This window comes from Pyrgilauda ruficollis, unplaced genomic scaffold, assembly GCF_017590135.1.
Source record: "Pyrgilauda ruficollis isolate IOZ18807 unplaced genomic scaffold, ASM1759013v1 scaffold61, whole genome shotgun sequence".
NCBI lineage: Eukaryota > Metazoa > Chordata > Aves > Passeriformes > Passeridae > Pyrgilauda > Pyrgilauda ruficollis.
Window position 1 is genome coordinate 2783675 of NW_024527822.1, and position 21203 is coordinate 2804877.

Consider the following 21203-nt stretch of genomic DNA (forward strand, 5'->3'; position numbering starts at 1 on the left):
ATTCTCCCCACCCTAGAGACTGCCACTTAGTAACATTTCTTTATTTAATCCCTTCCTAAAATACCCTTTTACCATTGAGAGCTTTGCAACTGTTTGGGAGTGGGCCAAGTTGTTTGCTGTTGTGATGGAAAGAGAGAAACTAAATTATTTCCTGGCTGAGATTTATGCGTGAAGATTTAGCATGCAGCCAGACTTTTTTAGCCAAGTTACAAAATCTGAAGATAATTCCAGCTCTCATCGTCAGTGACTTTTATGAAGCAATTCAGGATATGTGCAGGAATAAAAGGAAACTCCTCACCATGGAGTTTTTCATGGAAATGAAGAGACACATTCCTGCACAGATGGAAAGGGCAGGAACATATGTCAGCCTAAACAGAGCTGTCAGAAAGCAGTATCCCAGCTTACTAAAAACTCATGAACATGTTGATGAACCCATGTTTTTTTTAAGACTTTGAATGCAAACTGAGAGTGAAGCAGAGGTTGCACTTGCCTGTGGACAAAACAAAGCTGACTTTTGCTTGAGACATCAAGCTTTTGGAAACTTAAGAGCAAATGCCATGATGTGATCCTGTAAAGATGCTCCTGATCTCCTGAGATTATTCAGTTCAATGCTGGTCAGCTGGAAGGTATGATGGTCACGTTTTCTACCAAAAGGACACAGAAATGCCTCACAAAGCCATGGATGATGTTGTACTTCTCCACGTCTTCTGTCACATTTGCCATACCAGACCCTGGTGGGCTGACCCATGTCTGAACAGCAAGGAGGCCAGAGCAGGTGTCAGGTGGACAGGCTTAAAGGAAAGAATAGAGAGGAAGAAGAAACAAGTAACTGAAAGTTCCAGTGAGACTTGTGTGCCTAAAACTCAAGGTCTCAGGTGAGACACCCCAAAAAGGCTGGTGCTGTTGGCTGTGTCCACATGTGTCAACTGGAGCAAGAGGAATGTACCAGTAGACTGAAGCTCTAGTTGTGTTTGGGGTGAGCAAACAGACAGGGAAAGGGCTCAGAAGGTGTGGGAAGGACCAGCTGTGGATCCCTCATGTTCCCATTAGGAGCTGGTGCACACCATACAGGCATCTGGAGCAGTCTGGCTGTGCTTCCTCCAGGAGGAATCCACTCATTGTGCAGCAAAACCTCTCTGTGAACTGAACCAACAGTGGTCAAGCAAAATCACGTGTCTCCTACTCACCAGACTTATTCCCTGTCATGACGGAGATTGCACTGATTTGACATATCTGGCAAGTTAAGAGATCTCTTGATCCCTCAGGTGCTTTGCCTGAGCTCTGTGGCTTGGAAAACTTCAAACAGGAGACCTCACAACCATTGCAAAGCCTGCAATGCAACTGGTTTCACATTTGCCTCTCGTCCTTCCTGATGGGCCAGCTCCAGGCTCTGGAGGTGTTTCACTGGGCTGGTGGAGGCCCCTCACCACTCAGCTGGGGACAGGAGGTGAGGATGGATGCACAGTGCAGCTCTGAGACTGTGAAATCCAATTATAACTCAGAAACAGCAGCCAGTGGCTCCCCAGAGCCATCTCCCACCACAGCTCACTACGTTTCTCTCCATTAAACTCCTCTAGAAGGCTCAAGCAAGGAGGAGGCTGGTGAGCTCTAAATCAGCTCACCTATTTCCTGCCACTTGGTGCACTGCAAATCTTTACTGGTGCTGACATCCAGGCTCTCCCAAATTCCTACATTTTTTAAGAACAGTTGAACCAACAAGTGCTGGGAGAACACTGAGCCTGTGAAGCCACCTTGGCTGTGTTTCAATGTCTTCTGGAAAGATCCTAATGCAGCACAGACGTTCATGATGTGTTTACACTTGCAGCTAAGTGCTGGCTACACTTGAGCTTGTCTGTAATGAGCTCTCTCCACAATACCACACATGAAACACAGACAGACAGACAGACAGGCAGGCATATTGGTTTCAGAGTTACATGGGAAGGAAGGCAGATGTCTAGCAGCAAAAAGAACTCAGTAGATACAATGACATTGACTCCCAGCTCTGCTAATCACTGTCCATGCCTTAAAGGCAGATAAAAATTATTTAGACACTCCAGTTCAGAAGTGAGTTCCTGAGATACAACCAGAACAACTCTGAGGTTGGAGCTGCACTGAGTTCCACAGATGTTCAGATCTACTAAAAAATGTCATGAAATGTGGCTGACCTTTTGGTTTTGGGGCTGGAGAGTGACAGACCAGAGAAGATGTTTTGCTATGGACTCTAGGCTGCGAGTACAAGACTTGCTTACATGGCCAGGCAGCAATTTGAATATAGCAACAGAAAGGAGAACAAAAGTAATGTGGTAGCAGCTAAAGAAGCTGCCATCTGTCCAACAGCTCATGACAGCTTAGTCATGCCTTTTGGAGTCAGTGGTGTCACTGCTGGGAAGGTGTAAACATGTTTTACATTAGTGACTTAAATAATTAAATGTAATAAAGACTGTTGAAAATGCATGTCACATCCTTTGATTGCTGAGGGAATAATTCCCAGGTATTTCAAAGCTTAATTTTTTTTTAAAAAAAATCAGTCAATTAGAACTGATGCATATGTAACAACAATAAAGAAACACAAACATTATAGGGATAATTCAACTTAAACATCAGTTGATCCAATTACTAGGCTTAGCCCCTGAAGTTCAGGTGCAAGAAGATCTCACAAGCAATGTTCCACCTCTACCACTTCTCAAAGTAGACCAATACCCTAAACTAACAAAGCTACTTTCATCCAAAAAGTTCTAAATGTGGCTTCCTATTTCAAACTCATTTATTACTTTGCTTTCTAGCTATAACTCGTAGTTTGTGAGAGCTATACAAAACCACATAAAAGGGAAGACGAAAAGGGAGGGCTGCTATAATAAATTCTGCATTACCTGAGAAGATAGGTGTCTTCTTGTGCCAACCCCCCCTTGGTGTTAAATTGCAGGAATGGGTTATATGCAGTTATAACCTCACTGATTCTGAGCTGAGTTTTGAATCTCGGGTGGTGACACAGTGGTTACAATTGTGGGTTGCCTGGACTTTAAAAATGTGGTTAAATTACAATAAAGTTACCATAATGGCCATGACAAAGAATGTCTGTAGCAACCACAAATGAGCACTCCTCAATCTTCACCCTGTGTGTCTGTTATGAGTTTTACCACTACAGGCATTGCAGCTCACAAGTAATTCTCACACAGCATCTGCAAAGCTTGCAGAAGCTCGGACAAATTGCAATCAATTCACTGTTACAGACTGTCCATGTCTCCCAGGGCAATACAGAGTTGTGGGGCACTTTCACTCCTTGCAGCCAGCTGGGTCAAGAGCTTCCTGAAGGCTACCCCAAAAATCTGTCTCTGTGTTTCATCAGGACCAAAAAAATCCTAACCCTGCAGCAGCTGTGAGAAGATGCTATTCCATCATTGCTTTCAACAGCTGCTGGACACCTCTGAGCACAGTCTGCACCAGCAGGACCAGTGTTTTGCATCACTGTGTCCCCAGCTGGTGGCAGGTCAGCAGTGTGCTGCAGATCTCCATCTCCTTCCTGCTCCTTTTCAAACTCCAGTGTGTCAGCTGAGTTGAACCAGTTTTCTGGATGCCTTCCCACTTCCTTAATACTTCAGCAAACAGCACTAAGAGTGTGAAAGGGCTCAGTGCACATCTTTGAAGGAACCCAGGCCTGACAAGCTCTTCTTGGCTGTCACTCTGTGTCAGAGATATATTTGCCTTTGTTTTCCCCTTGTTTTTAAAGCTGCTCTGTAGTGTGTTTTACTGCATTTGATGGGGAACTTTAAAAGGCTCCACAGAGCAATGCTTTTTCTCACCCTGACTCCTCAGCTATGGTAGAAATTGGAAAGATGGTGTCTTGGACAGCTTCTGATCCTCCTCTCAAGGCTGCTTCTTATTCACTCCTGTGGTTCAGATTTCTTTGTAAATGTGGCTGTACATGATTTCCTGTGACCCACAGGGAGGCAAATCCCTAAGAATGGGCTTTGGGGCAGGGACACTGAATTCTCCATTATATGTAGTATAGCCCCAAGCCCCACATTTTCTGTCAGCCAAACTAGAAAATAACATACTGTCCACTCTGAGGCAATGAAGGCAACAGGAATCAGCTCTCTTTAAACCAGATTATATCAGACTTCCTCTATAAAATTGTTGGAGTCATTCCTTCTGCTCACCAAATTGCTTCAGCAGGTGCATATCTTTCCTAGAAAAGAGTTCCAACCCCTTTTTCAATGATAGAAAATCTATCATGACCCCTGGCTAACTAAAGATTAATGATCTACTTCACTTCAGAAAACCACTGTATTTAAGTTGGATTATATGGACACAGATTGCTGCCAGTTTCAAGCTGCAGGTCAAAAACGAAAAATATTTAAGGCAGAATAGTTCTGGTTTGATTTCTGAGTCAGGAAATCCTTGCTGTAATTGCAGTCTCCCAGGTAAGACACACTTCCCCCCAGACCACATCCAGGTGTTTGAGGAGGTTCTACTTTCCTCTTCAGAGAAACACCGTGGCCCCTAGCAATGGCTAATTACCACTCTGCTGATTGACAAAGTGCCAGGGAGTGAGCGCTGCTACCTCCATAACCAATAATTACATTTTTGTCAGGCTGCCAAGGTCCTCACACACACCTGCACGCTGCCCACACAGTTGTTACGAAGAGATTTACAATAATTAATTGTAACATTCCTATCACGCATCTCCCCACCCACTTCCAGCAGCGACACGTAAATCCAGCCATGAGCACATCTAATTTCCTCTCCTTGTTAACCTCAGAGTAAAGCCAGCTAAGAACATCTTCTGTTTGCATCCTTTGAAGCCTTGAGTCATTCTTTTTTTTTCCTGACATCTTCATTTAATTCTAGGTGAGGAATCACACTTTTTTTCTCTTCTTCTTCTATTTTACTCTGGTTATTTGTTCACGCCTTCCTGACTAGTCTAGACAGCCCTACCACTTATGATTTTCCCGAGATGGATGCTTTCCAAGCAGTACAGCTCTCCTCCCATAGAACATGGGCCAAGCTTCACAAATCCAAACCTCTTCCCACGGATCACCATTTCCCCAGCTACCAACTGACTTCCAGAAATGAAGAGGTAGGAACCAAAGACCGTGCAAGAGATTCACTGCCTCCAGGATCCTTCCCAATTTCCAAAGGCATCTACTGTCCATGTAGCATCCCATCAAGCTGCAGCCCTCATTTCTACCCCCTCCCTACTTCGTGCCCACCCCTGGAACCTCCCAACCTGCTAACACTGATGAGCCCCTGCTGCAATGCTTATCCTGCTGGTCTTCATGCTGCCCTTTTTGGGAAAGCAAAAAACCCCATAGAAATTTTCTTTTTCCCTGATTTGCTTCTAATCTGTTTTGCATTTTATTCTTTCTTTTTCTGCTTTTTTTTTTTTTTTCCGAACCATGTTCGGTTTTTACATCCTTCTCAGTTTTCACTTTCTCTCACAGGTTGCTGGCACTATTGACATTCATCTGCACTTAATCTTCTTGGGGTTAAGTCTTACACACAAATATTTGCTTTCCCTGTTGGCACTTCCAACAGTCTAGGCAAAACTTTGAAATTTCCCTGTGGCAATAGCAGTGGGAGGTCCCAGACAGCCAGGGAAGGGGCTTTACTCCCTCTTTTCTCAAGGATTTGCATTGCAGAGTGTTGGAAGTAGCTGATTCCCATCCAGGATAGGGGAGGAACAACCTTCTCTGAGGCTCAGACATTAAGCTTAGTCTGTAATTTTGAGTCTGTCCTGTGAGAGGGTTGAGGATAAAGGTCTACACAACCATGAATGCTATGAAGGGAGAAAATAAAGACTGACAACATCTTCCAGCAGAAGAACTGGGAGTATCAGATAATAAAGTAGGAAACGGGTTGAAAGCAATCTAAAAGTTGGAAATCAAATCAAAAAGGCAATAAAATTCTCAACAGAAGGCTGGACAGTTTTATGGGAGATAAATTGACTGGATGTCACTGAATGTATAGAAAGAAATAAATATATGGAAATTACTTCACCACAGAGATTTCTTTACCTGAAAACACTGGAGAATGGGAGAGCATCAGCTAGAAATCTCTTCCTGTACTCATCCATGGATCCCTGACTTAGGACTTCTTACAATAAAGTACCTAACAAAAGGAATCCTGTACCCCACTCTGATGTTGGCTGAAGCCCTTCAGAATGTTGTATGTAATGAAATTCAATCTTTGCTCACATTCTAAGATCAATACTGAAGCAGACAACTCCTTAACTCCATTCAACTAATACTTAAATACATACAACCAATAAGCCAATCCAAAGCCAGAATATTAATCATAAAATGCATAGAAAAACATGTTCAGAGTCACATGTACTTGAAGTTCAAACAGAAGAAGCCCTAAAATCAATGTTGAAGTAATTCAAACAGCCCCATGACTGCTCCAGTAATGTTGACTGCATTAGAAATATTATTCCAGTTGTTCTACAAGCTTCAGAGTTAAAGGCTTTCTGTGTCAGAGACAATGTTCCTTTTCGGTAGAGTATTGATAACATATGTGTCCTCTCTTTTTTTCTCTTTTCCTAGCATTATTTATAAGGATTTTTTAAAATTTCTTTTACACATTTGGCACCATTTTCTAAATCAGTCCGTGACTGACCACAGGCCTTAAAAAAAAATAGAAGACAGAGGTTCCAGAATTTCAAAACACAAGAAATTGCTTTAAAGCAATTTAGAGTATTGGATTTAAACCCACAAAACAAAACTCTACATCCTTCATGCACGCAGCAAATTTTATCCAAAAGGCTTTATAAGCAAGAAGATAAAGACTCCAAAATGCATCATAAGCTCCAGCCAAATTCAAGCCACCTGCTCCACACAGCAAAAGATACAGAAGGAGGACTCCAGGCATGCTGCAGTGCTTCGTTCAAGCTCTGGACTTTTCCTCATCCACTGAATCTAAGCTGGAACTGCTATATCCAGAAAAAGAAGCCAGTGATACAGAGCCATTGTCATGGTCAAGGTGTTGTGGCATAAACGGCCCAGGACCACATCAGTCCCTTTTAGACACAAATAAGTTCATATGTGGCCACAGTGTGAGCTCAAATTACCTCTGTTCTCGCAATTAATGTATTGTCTTTGCCCCAAAGACCATCAGAATCTGAAAACAGTTATTTGTAGGGCTAATGTTGCAGTGGGTGCAACATTAGGAGATTTTTCCACTCCCATATTGTGCTGGGCAAGGATTTCCAAATCTCTGAGCTGCTCTAGAGAAGTCAGGAATACTGACTGCAGATGAAACTGCAAGGGGAGGAAAAGGAAAAGGAAAAGGAAAAGGAATAAATGGGAAAAAGAAGAAAAAAATAAAAATAAAAAAGAAAAAAAGAAAAAAAGAAAAAGAAAAAAGAAAAAAGAAAAAGAAAAAGAAAAAGAAAAAGAAAAAGAAAAAGAAAAAGAAAAAGAAAAAGAAAAAGAGAAAAAAAGAAAAAGAAAGAAAAAGGGAAAAAGAAAAAGAAAAAGAAAAAGAAAAAGAAAAAGAAAAAGAGAAAAAAAGAAAAAGAAAGAAAAAGGAGAAAAAAAATTTCCTAGGACCTGGAAAAAAAGGATACTGCATCTGATAAATACTGAGAGCAAACATTAACACTTCAATAGCCATGTTTCCAGCTCAGGTGTGGGGTTGAGGCTGCCCCAGGACACTGCCAAGGTGTAAGTTAATATTTAAAGATACATGTGGGCTTAGGAGTAGATTAAAGTACACAATGAGCCCTGGGCAAGCCTGAGATTTCTCTGTTTCAAAACATAGGAAATGCTGTAAATACCATAGCAAATGCAATTACCAGAGCGTGATAAACACCACTTGGTTAGCAGAGACCACAGGAGGCTTCTCCTGTTTCAGAGTTCCTGACAGTGAGCAGGACCAGAGGCTGATCCTGAAGTCCAGACACAGAACAGGCAGGCAAATGCCTCAGGGATGCCTCCAGTCTGGGATTTTGTTTTTAGCCCTTCTCTGGCCTGATGCTTTGATGGAAGGGCTGTGCTCCTTCATATCCTCAACATCTGCGATGTGTTTCTTGAGCAATGACTGTCTGCAAGGACAGGATGTGTTCCAGCAGCTCCAGAGTGCCACTGATTTGGGAGCACCAGGGCATTTCCCATCAGTAGTTTCAGACATGAGTTAAATAAAGGAGGATTTTGTCACTGGATGTGGTTTCAAGCCATTTTTATTATGGCAGGAAAGATTTGAGCACAAAGCATTATTTCCAGGACATATTTAGTTGATGATTCTGCACCTTTGGGAAAAAGAATCAAGAATCAAATTTGTTCCTCTGCACTTTGAAACCAAGACTTAAGAAAACACAGGCTCAATTAGGATTTCAAGAGACAGATCATGAAGTGCTCACTCAACTCAAACAAAACATGCCTGAGCCTAAAATGTGTAAAAGGACAAAACCCAAATTATTGATGGTAGTAACAACCCTTCTGTAGAGTCTTCTTAAAAGTATTTTTTTTTCCAATCCTCAGAGACTTTTCACAACACCAGCATTCATGTCCAGCACGGCACAGAGAAACTTGAAAGTGATTTTTAGAAAAATTCACCTCCAGGTGGTCGTGTTGAATCCAGCTGATGGAGGTGGGCTTTGGATGCTACCTGGCACCTCCTGGAGCTGCTCAGCCACAGAGCGGGGGACATAAACCCTCTCCAGAGAGAGCAGCACAAGCATCCAGCTTGAAGAGTACCAGGACAGGGACAGGGGGCTCTGAAAGCCTGTACAGCCCCTCCCAGAGCCATGCCATGAGCCCTGCAGCAGCTCTTCCTCCAGAGGCAGGCAGCCAGAGAATGTCTTCTTCTGACCCACCTCAATCTCCCAGCTAGACTCAAGCTTTATAAATAATAGAGATTTTACCAGATCAGTTGGCCACACATTTCAGTGGGTTGTTTCTTCATTTCCTATTCCCATGAGTTATTTTAATTTTCTCTCATTTACAATGTTATTTTTCTTTGTCTCTACTCACAGAAAAAATCCCCAGCAGAGGTACTTACAGACCAAGTAAGGTTCTTCCCCACAGATAAGCCGTGTACACACAGATTCTCACTTAAGACAACTTTTACAGATCATGAATAAACTCTCTCCCAGACCTCAGAATTCTTTTAAAGGATGAGCAGGCATGTGGCAGAGGTGCCCTATGGTTACTGTGACTAAGCCCCTTTCTCAGTATTGCTCGTCTTCTACAACCAAGGATGTTGCTTTAAAGGTGGAAAATGGAGCATTTTGAGTGGATGTGGCTACTGTGTTTTTGCTTCAAAGGCTCTGAAATGGGATTTCTATCTTTCCCCATGTAAGGGAAATTAGGACTTTAAGTATCTGAATTTCTATTCCTATCCTGAGCCATTGTCAGTACAAGCTGTTCCTCCACTTTGACTTTCCCTCCTTTCTCTCTCCAGCCACCATCCAGTTAAGCATTTAAATAATTTTCCACAACAAAAAAAAATCTAATAACATCCAGAAGAACATATTTGTGTTTGTACCCCATTTAAAGGCTCTGGAAATACAAAAAGAAAGCCAAACAAACAATTGTGCTCTGAAATGGGTGTACAGCAAAGACAAATGAAGGCAATAAACTCATTGCATTTTGAGGAAATGAAGAGGACACGAGACACCATCCACCTGAAGAAGGAAGCCAGACTTCATAGCACCAACATGCTCAGTTTGGATAAACAACTAAACCCCAGCTGCTCATGTGTCACCCTGTTGAAGAAAACTCCCTACTCAAAGTACAGCACTACCTGTGCAATAAGGCTGGAAGTCACGGGAGGGGAAGGGCACAGGATTTCTACAATTAAGGTTACAGGAAAGAAAAATAATTCAGACAGTTGTTTCTAATCCCAGAGAGCCTGAATCTGGAAGCAAAAAGAATTGTCTCCACTGGACCAGGATACAGAGCCCAACACCTGCCTTGCTTTTAGCTCTGCAGAATGGAAATAGCTCTCCTGCTGCCCCTGCACAGTGAAGGAGATGGGTCAGTTTGAGGATAACAGTATGTAAATACCAGCTTGCATTTCAGTCCCACATCTTGATTCAATATAAAATACTGCACCAACATTCCCCCTTGCAGTTGCTACTGGTTCCTTACTGATCTAGGAAATGCAAAAATACTGCAGAAAAAGTCCATTAAGTGCTTTCAGTTCTCAGGAAATATTTGTTTCCTTGCTTGCTCTTAACTTTTTTGGGCAGAAATTCAGACCTGGCGTTTTAGTCATATTATTTTCCTTCTGTATTTTACAGTGTCATGGAAACTTGCTTCTCTCTCAGTGTATTTTTCCCTGCTGTCATTCCTTTTACAGATGACTCTACTAACAGCCTTGTTCCAAAAAAAAGTTGACAGACTGGGGCAGCAAGAGGAGGGAGTCACAGCATTAGCTTCTGGAGGCACCTGCAATGATTTGCACAGCAACCAGCTGCAATTGGTCCACCAAAACCGTATGTTCCCAGTCCCTCGAAACCAGCACTTTGGTTTGTCACTTCATATTAGCTGCTGCAAGGGGCTGAGCGCTGCCAGGGCCAGCGGCCAAGCCAAGCCTGGCACCACATGGCTGCTCCTGGCTGAGCACAACAGGGCAAGGACACTTCTCCAGGGGAATTTGGAAAGGGACTTGGCTGGCGGAGGCAGGACCGGCTTTAAAAGGCTCCGTCTGCAGCTTCCATCAGGGACTCGAACTCCTGCTGCCCCAGAGCCAGCTTGGCTTGGCATTTGTGAAAGTAAACATCAAAATGCATGGGCTGGGAGAAAATATGTCCCAGATTAAAAGATCTCATCTCCCTTCAAGCCACAGTGGCTGATCTGGTTACAGGCAGCATCACAGGTGTCCTGTCTGCCAGCTGGCAGCTGGATTTTGGTGGCCGTTGATTTTAATAAATGCTTTGCTCCGTCTTTTTCTGTATCTATCTCACAGGTGGGTCAGGAGAGAGAGAGAAATTGAAGGAAAATACTTTCCCTGGGTTCAAGGTCAACAGCAACTAAACCAAAGGACAAGTCTGCCCACTGTGCCTGTAGGAGCATCGTGTTCATCCAGGAGAGATCCTGGTCCAGGACTGCTGGCCTACATGAATCATCCTTTCCACCTACTGACCAACACAAATTATCAATTTGCACACAAAAACCACCTAACTCATCTACAGACTCACAGATTTACAGAAGGGCATGGTGGTTCCCTTAACTGGGTTGAACAACACATAATATGGGTACCTCCCTCATTAATTTTGGCAGATCTGGTTCCAGAAAACTTGCCTGAGACTCATTCTGAGTGTATTCCTCAAGAGCTGGCTCAAAACAAGCTCTAGGGAAACCCAAGCAGGTGAAGAGCCATGTGCAGCCAGCTCTGACGTTTGCTTCCCCCTCCTGCTCCCAGCCCAGTCAAAAGCACTGGAATAGCCCCAGTGTGTTAGGGTGAGCAGGATGCCAGGACTCATGTTTGAGCATCTTTCAGTGGCTCCCAGGCAAAGCTGGCACCTCCACTCTCTGAGACTGAAATGTCATGGGACAAATATGACTTATAATCATTACTGGATCAAAAAAAAAAAAAAAAAATTAGCTGCTTCTTTAGACTGCATATTCTGTTTTGCCTTGGGTTAGTAAGATGATACAAACACCTTAAGAACACCAGCCTCAACTCTTCTCCTTGGAGAACATGTCCCAGGACGTGTTCCTGGGACATGTTCTCCCAGGACATTTGGGGAGCACCTTGAGTACACAAATCTCTGTCGAGGAACATGACTTAGCTGTGGACACAAGCTCTTTCAAGCATCCATGGCCCTGCAATACTCAATTTCACAGCCCAGATCTGCACCAACCCTTCCCCTGCACCTCTCCCTTCATCTTTCACAGTGGCGGGATGTCCCTTCTCACTTTCCCACTCTGGAGAGGCCATCAACAGGAGGGCAGGAAAGCAGAGGTATCACTCACACACAGGGAAGGAGACAGTGGACTGAAGTCAACCTCCTCATGTCTTCTAGCTGCCACTTTTCCCATGACAGTGTCATCTCCAGGGAGGACGGATGAGAGGTCTACTGTTCACTACAATGCTGCAATTCCCAGCCCATCTTCACATGTGGATGCTCAGGGTGGGCTTCAACCTTCTCACTGCCCCCCTGAGGGAGGTATCACCCCCCTCAGCCACTTCTGTGTTAGCACAGAGGAAACATGACCAGCTCAATCAAAATCCCATCTCTCCTACCTACACAGTGCCTTGGCCCTTGGCTAAGAGGCTTCCAAAGGTCAGGGGCTCCCAAAAAAACTCTTCATCCAGCTAAGAAAGCACTGCTGGGCTTGAAAAGCCATGTCTGGGCTGGAAAGCCCAAGGCTACGGCATCCCTGCAGACAGCCTTGGATCTGAAACAGAGGAGGGACAACAGGGTCCCTTCAGCCCCACCTTTGTGCCTCTCAACAAGCAGAGCTCAGCCTTTGACTACCAACTGCCCCCGTGGCCCCCAGCCAGGCAGAGAACCCAAAAGGTGTCCTGGGGCTGGGGTCAGATGCCTGCTCACCACCAAGCTCAAGTACAGCAGCAGACAGCCTTGTGCCACAGAATATGGAATGAATTAGAGCATTTGGCAGAACTTCACTGAAGTGTGACTCTGGATAATTAAAAGAGGCCTGGAGCCATGTGGGTCTCCCTTCCCTGCCAGCTCCTGGAAGGATTGCTGCTTCACCCTTCGAGGAGGCAGCAGCACATGCATACACACACATACCCCTGGTTGTCTTGGCATTTCCTTGCTCGATGAGCTGGAAACTGGATATTTTAAAGGATATCATGTACTTGGATGTGCCTGAGACACAGCAAGAGAGCTGTGCTCTGGAGCAATCTGCATTGCCTGATAGGCAGCAATGGTCCAGACACGTTCACCAGGAGCTGTGGCACTCCTTGGGGCTCCCCTGTTGGTACCAGGAGGGTGCTAAGTGGGGTCTCACCTCAGCACCTCCCCACCACCATGGCTGCCACGGGGGACAAGAGCTCAGATGGGTGGGGAAGAGCTCCATTTTCAATCCCAATTCTGACTGTTCACAAATGATACCAAATCCAAGGCTCCCATGTTACATCAGGTCATCCCTCCTGCATTGTGTATGAAAACCAACCAACCCCAACAGAAATAATGTGCCTCTAAGAAACAACTGAAAACCAGAGATATTGCCCATTTTTCTCCTGGGAAGTGCCGCTCAGAACACCTTCTGGGTGTTATAAATATTATAAAGACCATATGCAATGGAAGTATCCTGTGGATAAGGCTATTGTGTGTTCCTTTGTGATCTTTTACTCTGTGTTTTATCAGCCTGTGTGCATGTGGAAAGATAGAAAACTGACAGGGATATGCCGGCCAGAGCTCTAAGAGTCCCCTACCACAGCCTGGGTGTGAAGATTTGGGAAAGAATCAATGCCATTTCTGTGCCAAAAGACTCCTGGGGATGTTACCCAAATGTACTAATTGTCTCATGGTCTTCCCTTGCCCCAGACACTTGTCAGCAGTTCTCCATTTCATCTGATCTTGCTTAAATGTACTCAAATTAAACACAGATTTAGGAAACAGGAGGGGGTTCGCCCTGGGTGGGTTTCTGGGAGGAAAACAAAAGCTCTGTAAATCACTATGAAAACAACCCAGAAGTGATGGCACTTTCTATCATGCTAGTAGGCTCATGGAGAAACAACTCCTCTAACCAATGGCAGGGCAGGAAACCACATGTAAAAGAAGATTTTCAAACCTCTAGATATTGGACCTCACTTCAATTCTATTTTGAGGTCTTTTTGTGCTGCCCTTGCCACGTAGCACTGGTTTTAACTGAGATTATTTTGTATTACCCTAGTGTCTTAAGACCAGAGAAGGGAGAATGTCTTATGCAGCTCATGCCACAAGCAAACACAAAAACTCAGTACATGGCAATTAAAGAGAACTGTCTCCACCAAGCCTGGATGCTACCTGCTCTTTTTCAGACTGCTTCTTCTCCTAAAACAGCTGGCTCTGGTCTACATGAGCAGCATTTTCCAGTCTTGAAATTCATCTCCCAGCACTCAGAGCAGAGAGGGAACTCTGCAAGAGCAGAAGCTCTCAACTTTAATAAGAGAAAAAAATATTACTTTTTAATTTTAATTTTGTGGATAACATGTACAACACAGTTATCAGCTTATTTTTCCTAGTGGCCAGGATTTGCAAGACTCACAGAGCAGAGTCACTTCTGGCATCAGCAATGTCCATCTCAGCCACCACAGGAAGACCTCTGGCCCATGGATCCAAGGCAGCTCAGGCTCTCTCTGGACATGACACTATCTAATCACTTCCAAAATCAGGGTGGTCTGAAAAATTTTGGGGACTTCCCCAACTTTCCCCCTTTCTTCCCCCTCTCTGGGGGCATGCTGCCTGGGAGATGGACCAAAACAAGTCCCCATAGCAAACATCATGTGAACAAGCCCTTCTCTGCAGGCAAGGAGCTCTAGTACAAGTGGCTATTTCTCTGTGGCTTGTGTCCTCGTGCTGCTGGGAAGTGTCACTGATTGAGACCCTCTGCCATTCACCTGTTTGAGAGCATCAGGGAAGAGACAGGCTGGGACCAGCAGATGTGCTGCTGCCCACAGGTGGGCTCAGGGATTCTCCCAACCCAGTGGCTCCCAGGAGTTGCTAAAATACAAATAATTCTGAAACTATTTCCTCTAACTTCCACAGAGAAAAAATGTAATTTAATTTAATTTTTGCTTTGCACAGTAATGGCAAGGCCATTTATGCAGTTGCATTGCTTTTCTTATCTAGTTCCCTTTTCAGCTGCTCCAAAGTCTTCCAGGTGTCCCAGCCAGGTCATTAGTCTGTTACAGCAGCCGTGGTGTCACCAGAGAAGAAGATCCAAATCCAAAGATGCTAAACAGATATTTGTAGACTGCCAGGCTAACCCACTAATTACCTTGCTTTTTATTTGGGACACTGCCTACTCCCATAAAAGCTCTATTGTTAGAGATAACACTCCAGATAAAGCTCTGGAGGTCTCTCAGAAGGCAAGTCCATTCATCTAAATCAATTGAGGTAACTGTGGCTCTGCTGCTTGAGTCAATGCAGGGAGAGAGGCTTAATAAGAGGTATAGTCTCCCCCCTCAATCTCTGAGCTTAATTGAAGTTAATGGACTCCTTCATTTCATGGACTTTATCTCAGTGCTGTCACTGTTGCTCACAATTGGGCTGACACCTTGACAGCAATCCCTTGTTGTGATGCACGTGGGGTCATTTTGCAGCTCTCCTGCACACATAAAGGGGGAGGCCAAAAGAACACACTTCCTTACCAACCTGCTGAAAAAAACAGTTCAAGCCCCTCTGAACAATAACTACAAGTGCTGCTAGAGATTTCTACTGTCCTTATCACACCAGACTTCAAGTCACTTCTCCTGTAATCCCTTGTGTGCAGACAAAGCAACAAGCTCCTCTTTGAGATCACACAACCCTGCAGAAGGCCAGAAGGAGAAATTACAGCTCCTAGATTTGCACTAAAATGGTGAAACTCTGCAGGGGAGCTAGATTTCAATACCAATGTACTGCACTATCCCTTGGTTTTAGAAACAACCTTGTGGAAACCATTGCAACAATGAGCTGGAGTAAAGCAAGAGATCTGCAAACATCACTAAGGGGCTGAGACAAAAAGTCAAGATGAAGCCACATTAGTATTTGCCTCTGCAAACGTGGAGGCCAAAATGCAAGTGCCTAAAGAAACAATGGCAGGAGCTATCATTGCACTCTGAAATGGCCAGAACAAGCGCCTAAGTGAATTTATGAGGTTGCAGGGTTATTGGAAAACTATGGAAAGCAACATTTGGCTCTTAGCCCAGACTGCAAGGGGCTTAAAAATGCAGCTGGAATTAGCTTACAGCAAAAAGCAGCGGGCCCAGGATGAGGAAAGTATTATACTCAGTAAGATGTGCCTTCGGTCTGACCTCTTTTCATCACACGCCATAGGCCCTTCCGAAAATTAAAAACATTTTGCCATGATGGAAAAGGCAGGTGGCACATCCCAGTGCATCAAAAAGCTCCTGCACATCTCTTTGCTCTCTTTTGCATTATCAGACACACTTTCTGGAAGAAGGAGCTGTCAGTTTTCCTCGTTTCACCCATCGGGCAGCCCAGACAAGGCTGCCTGCATGCAGGGAGCACTGCAGACACAAGAGGCCAAGCAGGAGGACAAGATGCCAGTGGTCACTTTTGGGTCACCTGCTCCATGGCCAGCTCAAGCACACCCTGCAGAAGGGACCTCTTGCTTGGAGTAGTATTACATGAGGCAAAGACACTCATCCATCATGGGATTTTCTCACATTCTGGCTGAGCATCCCAGAGCTGCAAACACAAATTATCCATTGCATCTGCACGTGCTTCTAGCATCAAAGTCTCCCTTAAAGCGCCCACCCCAGAAATATATCAAGACCAGGATTCCAAAAGACTTTCAGAGTATGGATTTGTCTGTAAACAGAAAATTTCATCACTCCTTTATTCCAAACTTCCTCTGGCCTGCTGCTTTTTAAGGTGTCCCTGCATGCAGCTGTTCCAACACCTGAAGGAAGGACCCTACCTATGAACTCCTGGGATGAGACTCTCATCCCATCTGCCCTCTGCTCGGAATGTCTCAACATTTCCACCTCTCCTCTCTGACTGCACAAAACATCTGTGATGTATTTTAAGTAACAATTTATGTCAGTACACAGCAGCTAGTGAGACCCCTGACTCCTCACTACACTATGAGCCTCATCAGACATCCCTTCCCTCTCTGTCCAAGCTCTTCCCAACTTGACACCATCACAGAACCTTGCTTTGGATGTACCCAGGCTCCCAAAGAGGTTCTTTTTCAAAACCTTCAAGAGTAATGCTCTGAGTTATGTTCACTGTCTGTGCCATGAAGCTGGCACACACACAGATTTGAGCTTAGGAGCCAGCATGGGGCAGCTTGGCCGAGCACGTTTGGAAACGGAAATTGTGCACGCTGTGACAGGATGTGAGCAGACACAGTGACAACTGGGAAAGCCACCACTGCAGGTAAAAAGGCAGAGAGAAGAGGGAAACGCAAAGAGAGCTGTACCTGGGAAGAGCTGAGGAACAAATTCCTAATATTGCAGCAGCAAGAAATTCCTAATATTGCAGCCCCAGGCTGGGGCACGCAGGCGCCGGGAGCTGGCGCTCGGCTGGGCAAGCACAGATGCAGGAGCTGAATGGGAGCACAGTCAGCCCCATCTATTTTTAACTGGTGCAGAGGGAGCTTTTACTTTTCATTATGAGGGCGAGACAAAGTGTCCATCAGTAGTGCTGAATTTGTTCACTGGATGGATGGGGGTTGAAGCGTGTAAAGCCCCCGGCCCCAGCAGTGGGACCAGCAGCTCCAATCCCCCCCAGTCTGCTCACAGCTGCACGGGTCAAAGAGTGCAACAGCTGAAATGCACTTTTGATACATGTGCTGAGGGTTGCCCCAACTTACCCTGGGGGTTTCTGCCTGGTGATTTCCATTAGGGCTGACTGGTGAGATTCACTGCTGGCATAAACGAGCTCCAGCCCATCAAGATCCCCTACATTTAGCTCAGCATGACGAAATAAACAGTGCAGAGGCATCTGTCACAAGCAGACACTGGCAGTTGGATCTGGTGGCCTCCCAATGCCACTTTGCTCCCCTGGACAAAAAATCTGTGGATTTGGCAGCAGCAGCACCTTTACTTGCCAAGTATGTTGCTTGTGGCGCTGGGGAGCAGGGGGTGGGAGGGAGGAGGCAGGGATTGGGACCAGGGCTCTCCACCTCCCCCTTCTTGCCCAGACAGGGTTACAGCTCTGCAATTTAATTGTAGGATAACTGATTTCCTCTTAAATATCAACTTCTGCTGCTGTCCCCACACAGCACCATTCCACACTCCCCCCCCAAAAATATCAGCAGCAGGAAAATACTTGCTCATGGGGCATCCCAAGGAGAAGAGCTGTGTCACTGGCCAGATGGCCACACAGCAGCTCAAACTTTGTGTGCTGGCATTTGGCCAGGTAGTGAAAGGAAAAGGCTCAGCCAGCTACTGAATTCCCTCCATCCATCTCCCAAGCAAGACACTCACACATCTGCTGTCATACATAAACATCACGCCCTGGGTAAATCGACAGAAGACACAAGCAATGACACCTGTCCTGTCCATCCTGACCTAGAGAGGTGCTTAAGATGTTCTCAAATACCAGGGGAAACCACCAGCCTCACAAAACAAGGTTTGGCACTAAACCAGCTCTCAAAAGTATATGTACATCCAGAATATGACATGTTGCTCCTCTCTGCCAAATAAGCATTTGTTAAAATCCTGCATTTATTACACACACTACAATCCCACAAAGGGACTCAGAAGCCACCAACAGTGGGCATCTTTGGATGTTCTTAAGGGAGGATTGCCTAGAAGGTGAACTGCTTTCTGTGGCCTTCCTTGAAAGGAGAAAGAGACATTTCATCTGTCTTGCTCAGGAGTGCTGGCATCACTCAGAGGAACCCTGCCCTCATCACTCACGTGAAATGTGCTCTTTAGAGTCTTTTTTTTCCCAGCTGCTACAAAGGCAGCTCAGGGAGATTAGTTCAGTAGATGTTTATGCTGTTATGTGGAGTCAGGCAAGAATAATCCCTTACAGTCTGTCATGGTCCAGGCACTGCTCTCACTACATGAGATGAACACAGAAGTTCAAAAGCAATGATCTGCTCCTGAGAATTTCAGCTGAAATTAAAAAAAAAAAAGAGGTCTAGAGATAGCAAACCCAGAAATTGTCTGGGTGGAGGATGACAAGATCACAAGTAATACTATTTTTAACCTATTGTTCATGAACAAGTTGATACCAAGCTTTGCTCAGGTCCACGGGAAGCTCAAGAGGTTAACACAGAGGTCAGCTTTGAAAACAGTTTAATATTTCCTCATCAGGGTGTTACTTTGCTAGTGATACTACCCAAGGAACAGGAAAATCAGGGACCTGCTGCTCTGCATTCATTATACATATGTTCACAAAGGACATGAGAATAATGCCTGTGCCCACTTTGAAAACAAGCACTGGAAAGCAAACAAGTCCCTTACCCGGTTGTCCTCTTGAATCTCCCAGTCACTGGAGAAGCTCAACACGTGCTGTGCCTGTGAGCAGTTTGAAAACTGGAAAAGGCTGGCAAACATTCTTCTGTTCTCCTGGGTGTCAGGGAAAATCGCCTCCTGGAAGTTGACTCCATGTGGCAGGAGGATGTAGTTCTCATCCATTCTGGAACACAGATTGCAGGGGCAGCCCACTGTGAGAATGAACAGCACCCTCTCTCCTGCAGAAGTCACCTGTCATACTTCAGCCTGGCTCGACAAAAAGTCACACAGACTTTTAGCCTGCAAGTAGCTCTCAGCTCTCCTGGCACCAAAATAACAATTTCCACCACAAGGACTAGATCAGGCAGCAGCAGTAAGGACCAAACTGCTCCTTCCACCCTGCAGACACCATGAAAGAGGCAAATCTGTATTTTGGGCCATAGTTTTTACTGAATTTGCATCACATTGCCCTTGAGCCCAGAGTTTAAGTACTCCTTCAAGCAGTCAATAAATCACTTGTGTCAATAAAATGTGTTTAAAGATGTTGCTGCAGACTAAGCCCTAGACAGCATCAAAATGAGTTTTGTCGTGCACCCAGTCTAAGAATATACCAAGTATTTCAAAACAAGCCACTGAGTAGTATTTCGCAAATGCTCTCGAATGGAAAGGTCACGGAGATGGCTCTGTTCCCACATTGTGGTTTATTTTCTTATTCTTTCGATGAGCCCAAAGTCAGGGTCTGGCGGGGACTCGGGAGAGTCGATGGAAAGCTATCGGGTGAGTATTTGGGGATGGGTTTTAAACTCCCACGCCAAACTTCGGCAAACAGGCGAAGTGACTGTCTCTGTGACTGTCCCGCCGTAAAAACAAAAGCAGCAGCACCCACGAGCTACTCAACAGCAGCTCCCTGTGCATGTGCTGGCCGACAACGCTGGAATACTATGGGAGTTTGGCGTTCCGGGCTTTTCTTTCCCTGTGAAGCTGAGGGTGGAAGCGCAAAGCAGAAGGCGCTGCGCAGCGGGACGGAGCGAACCCTGCGGGCAGGGGCGGAGATGCCCCGGAGCCGGGATGCGACATCCCCACCCCTCCCCGGATCCCCCTAGCCCGGCACTCACCGGAGGAAGAAGAAATAAGCGTAGCCCTGCATGACGGTGTGCGAGTGGCAGGAGAAGTAGCCGAGGCCGGTGAGGTTGAGGCGGGAGCCGGCGGGCACCTCCAGCATGCTGCCCCACGCCTGGTCGCACAGCAGCTCGATCTCGGCCGAGTAAAAGAGATCCCCCGCTGCCTGCTGGGGGCCGCCGGGGGGGCCCCTCTGCCAGGGCAGGTAGTTGTAGGCGCCGTAGGGGTCGGGGTGCAGGGCCAGCACCCGCGCGTACACGATGATCGCGGCCAGCTCGGCCCGGCAGCCCTCGCTGAGCGGCCGCCACTCCGCCGGCAGCTGGCAGCCGCCCCCGGCACCCGCCCGGCCCCCCAGGGCCAGCACCAGCCCCAGCAGCAGCACCGGCACCGGCGGCATCGCGGGCGGCCCCGGGCCGGGCGGGCAGGGAGGGCCGGGGGTCAGGGGCTCGGAGCGGGGGACAGACGGCCCGGAGGCGCTGCCGGCTGCCCCGGAGGCTGCGGGGGACCGGGGCCGGGCGAGAGCGCAGGGAGGCAGCGAGGAGGAGATGCGAAGGGGTGGGGGTGCAAAGGGGAGGAGGGAGGGTGCCAGGGGCAGATGCACAGAGGGCTGAGAGCCGGGCAGGCAGGAGTGGGAAGGGGCGAGGGGCAGGAGGTGTACGGGGCAGAGATGCGAGGAGCAGAGATGCAAAGGGGAGGGATGGGAAAAGGCAGAGATGCGAAGGGGGCAGAGAGGCAAAGGGGAGGGCTGTAAGTGAGAGAGGTGCAAAGGGGGAGGCGAAAAGGGAGGGATATAAAGGGGAGGGATGCAAAGGCAAAGTTGCAAAGAGGAGGAATGCAAAGGGAAGAGGTGGACAGGACGGAGACTGCAAAAAGGGAAGATGTGGAAGAGCAGAGATGGGAAAGCCAGGCACACTCCGGGATAAGTGCAGCTCCTGCCAGACACTCCCTGGACCCGGGGTGAGCACTTCGTGGCACCCAGGGCTTTGAAAGGTGAAGGGGTGGCTCGTAGGGCTTTGGAAGTGCAAGTGTCCCAGTGGGGCTGTGCACAG

At 46.3% G+C, this 21203-nt stretch overlaps 1 protein-coding gene across 3 annotated transcripts in view; it reads right to left on the reverse strand.

Moving 5' to 3' along the window:
* CCDC3 (coiled-coil domain containing 3) overlaps nt 1–20772 on the reverse strand; it is a 34472-nt gene extending 13700 nt beyond the window's left edge. For all 3 annotated transcript variants that reach the window (XM_041483742.1, XM_041483739.1, XM_041483740.1), the window contains exons 1-2: nt 20151–20772; nt 19045–19219 (exon numbers count right to left, since the gene is read on the reverse strand). In XM_041483742.1, the coding sequence (XP_041339676.1) occupies nt 19045–19219; nt 20151–20551 (576 nt within the window). In that variant the 5' untranslated portion in view covers nt 20552–20772. The remainder of the gene's footprint in view (nt 1–19044; nt 19220–20150) is intronic.
* Nucleotides 20773–21203: the final 431 nt, after the last annotated feature.